This window comes from Juglans regia, chromosome 14 (genome assembly GCF_001411555.2).
Source record: "Juglans regia cultivar Chandler chromosome 14, Walnut 2.0, whole genome shotgun sequence".
NCBI classification, from domain to species: Eukaryota; Viridiplantae; Streptophyta; class Magnoliopsida; order Fagales; family Juglandaceae; genus Juglans; species Juglans regia.
In genome coordinates this window covers 20,720,615-20,722,772 of record NC_049914.1, presented here as the reverse complement: position 1 = coordinate 20,722,772, position 2,158 = coordinate 20,720,615, and the positions used below count along the sequence as shown (strand labels likewise).

At 35.7% G+C, this 2,158-nt stretch overlaps 1 protein-coding gene across 1 annotated transcript; it reads left to right on the top strand.

The window, feature by feature from the left end:
* The first annotated feature begins 670 nt into the window (after positions 1-670).
* Positions 671-1,012, top strand: LOC108998925. Its single transcript, XM_018975697.1, has one exon. It carries the CDS (start codon positions 671-673, stop codon positions 1,010-1,012), a length of 342 nt encoding a protein of 113 aa, XP_018831242.1.
* The last annotated feature ends 1,146 nt before the right edge of the window (positions 1,013-2,158 follow it).

The window sequence follows — 2,158 nt, the reverse complement described above, 5'->3', positions numbered from 1 at the left end:
ATGAAATTTAAATTTTAAAAGAAAGCTAACAAAATGAGATTTGTAAGTAAAATTGTAGGTAAAAATTTAAGTATACCTAGCACTACTCATATACAAACTCTTCCGAACATGCATATAGGAAGGTCTTATGTCATGCTTATCCTCCTACCAATAAATTAACATGATGACATTTTAGACTCCTCTCTCTCTCTCTCTCTCTCTCAAATGTACTATATAATAAGTCATCTTCACAGGTCCAATGTCAACAACGCGTACAACGCCAAACCTTCGTTGATTAGGCGATCCAATATAGCCGCAGATCTTCTTGGAATTGTCCCACTAGTTTCCAATCGCTTCAGCTCTGCTGATATTTCATCGTCCTAGAGTATTTTGCAAGCGACCTTACATTTACAAGGCATTAGTCTTTCATTTTAATTTTTTGTTTCAATCATTTCGCAGGTTACGTCTTGCGCAGTACTTTTATTGATTTTCTCAGAGACAGATCGTTCTTTCCATAGAATCATATATTATAAATTACTCATACTGATCTCTAACTTGTTTCATGGCTGTAGATCAGTAGTACTACTGCATGAAGGAAAAGTCGATATTTTACAAACGATCAAAACCCACAAATTAAAAGGTTGCTCGATCCGGACATATATATATATATATATATATATAGTACGACAACATGTGCAAAAGAGCCAACGGTCCAAAGATGGAACTGAAGCTGAACTTGTCGCCGCCAAGGCGGGAACACTCGCCTGCTGAGTCTCTAAATGTTTCGACCTCTTCTTCGTCGGAAATGTCATTTGAAGGGTCATGCGTTTCATCAGAGCCGGAAGATCAGCCTATGACGTTGCAGTACTCCCCAAGCAACACGGAACCCAGATCGATGATGCTCGTAGGATGTCCCAGATGCCTCATGTACGTCATGTTATCCGAGTTGGCTGATCCAAAATGCCCCAAATGCAAGAGTACTGTCCTGCTCGATTTCCTCAAGGAAGAAAATGCCAGGAATACAAGAAACTGAGCTAGCTAGCTGGAGCATGCATTTGCATGGCTTCCTTTTCCTGTTCCTCATGATCAGCATCAATTCCAACTGCGCGCTTCTCTTTTCTTTCTTTCTTTCTTTTCTTTCTCGGTGCTAGCTGTTTTTTTCTTGACCTTATTTATTTTTCTAATGCAGCTTTTATTTTCTTTCTTCGATCAGCTTTAGTTATTTTAAGGTGTTTCTCTTGTCTACTATTAATTTTTCCTTTTTGGTTCGTCGATACTTTGTGAAATTTGGTTGCATATTATGGGGAGAAAAAAAAAAGGTAAACTGCTTATTAATCTATGTCTACACAACGCACCACAGCAGAAACATAAAGCAGAAAATTCCATCACAGGAGGCAGCACAAATAAAAATTTAGAGAAGATTCCTAGTACTGCTGCAGAGTTGAATCGTCATGACTAATTTATTTGAAAACATCGGTCACTGGTCGACTCTGCATTTATGCATGTTTCCTTGGGCTATATATGTTCTAATATTGGCTTATTTTTCGAAATTAATTGGACCGGCCACCTATTTATATAGTCTGAAGGATACGTACGTAATTAACTCTGAGTAAAGAGAGTACGGGTGATGCATGGTAGCTAGCTGTACCGGTACGTAGCTGCAATTAATCTTTGTCTGGTGGCCGCGGGCGTATATCTTTGGGACCAACCTACTCATTGATGGGTTATTAAATATTTGGGTACAGCGATGATGGATGCTTGTACGTACATGTATATAGGTAACATTCATAGGCCAGGTTTGTTTAATTTACAACTAGGCACTATTATGTGTCAGGAAATTAAATGGAATCGAATATATAGAAATATATATATATATATATATACATGAAAATCATGCTCTTCTTTATTATAATAAGGAGATTTCAACTTGATATAAAAAATTTTTATAAAAATAAATTCACATAAAATTTACGTGACTTGATGTGATATGTCATATTATAAATATATTTTTATTGTAAATTTATAGATCATTATATGATATAAAATTATATCAATTTATAAATTTATTTTTATAAAATATTTATAACTGTAGTATTTCTCTTTAAACTTTGACCTTCTCGCGCAGCCATGAGTCCTCTATAAGATACAATAGTGTGTGTTTTAGTTCGTATAGCCATAA

Excerpts from the sequence above, each read along its gene's own strand:
- LOC108998925 (XM_018975697.1), top strand. The coding sequence starts at position 671 with ATGTGCAAAAGAGCCAACGGTCCAAAGATGGAACTGAAGCTGAACTTG.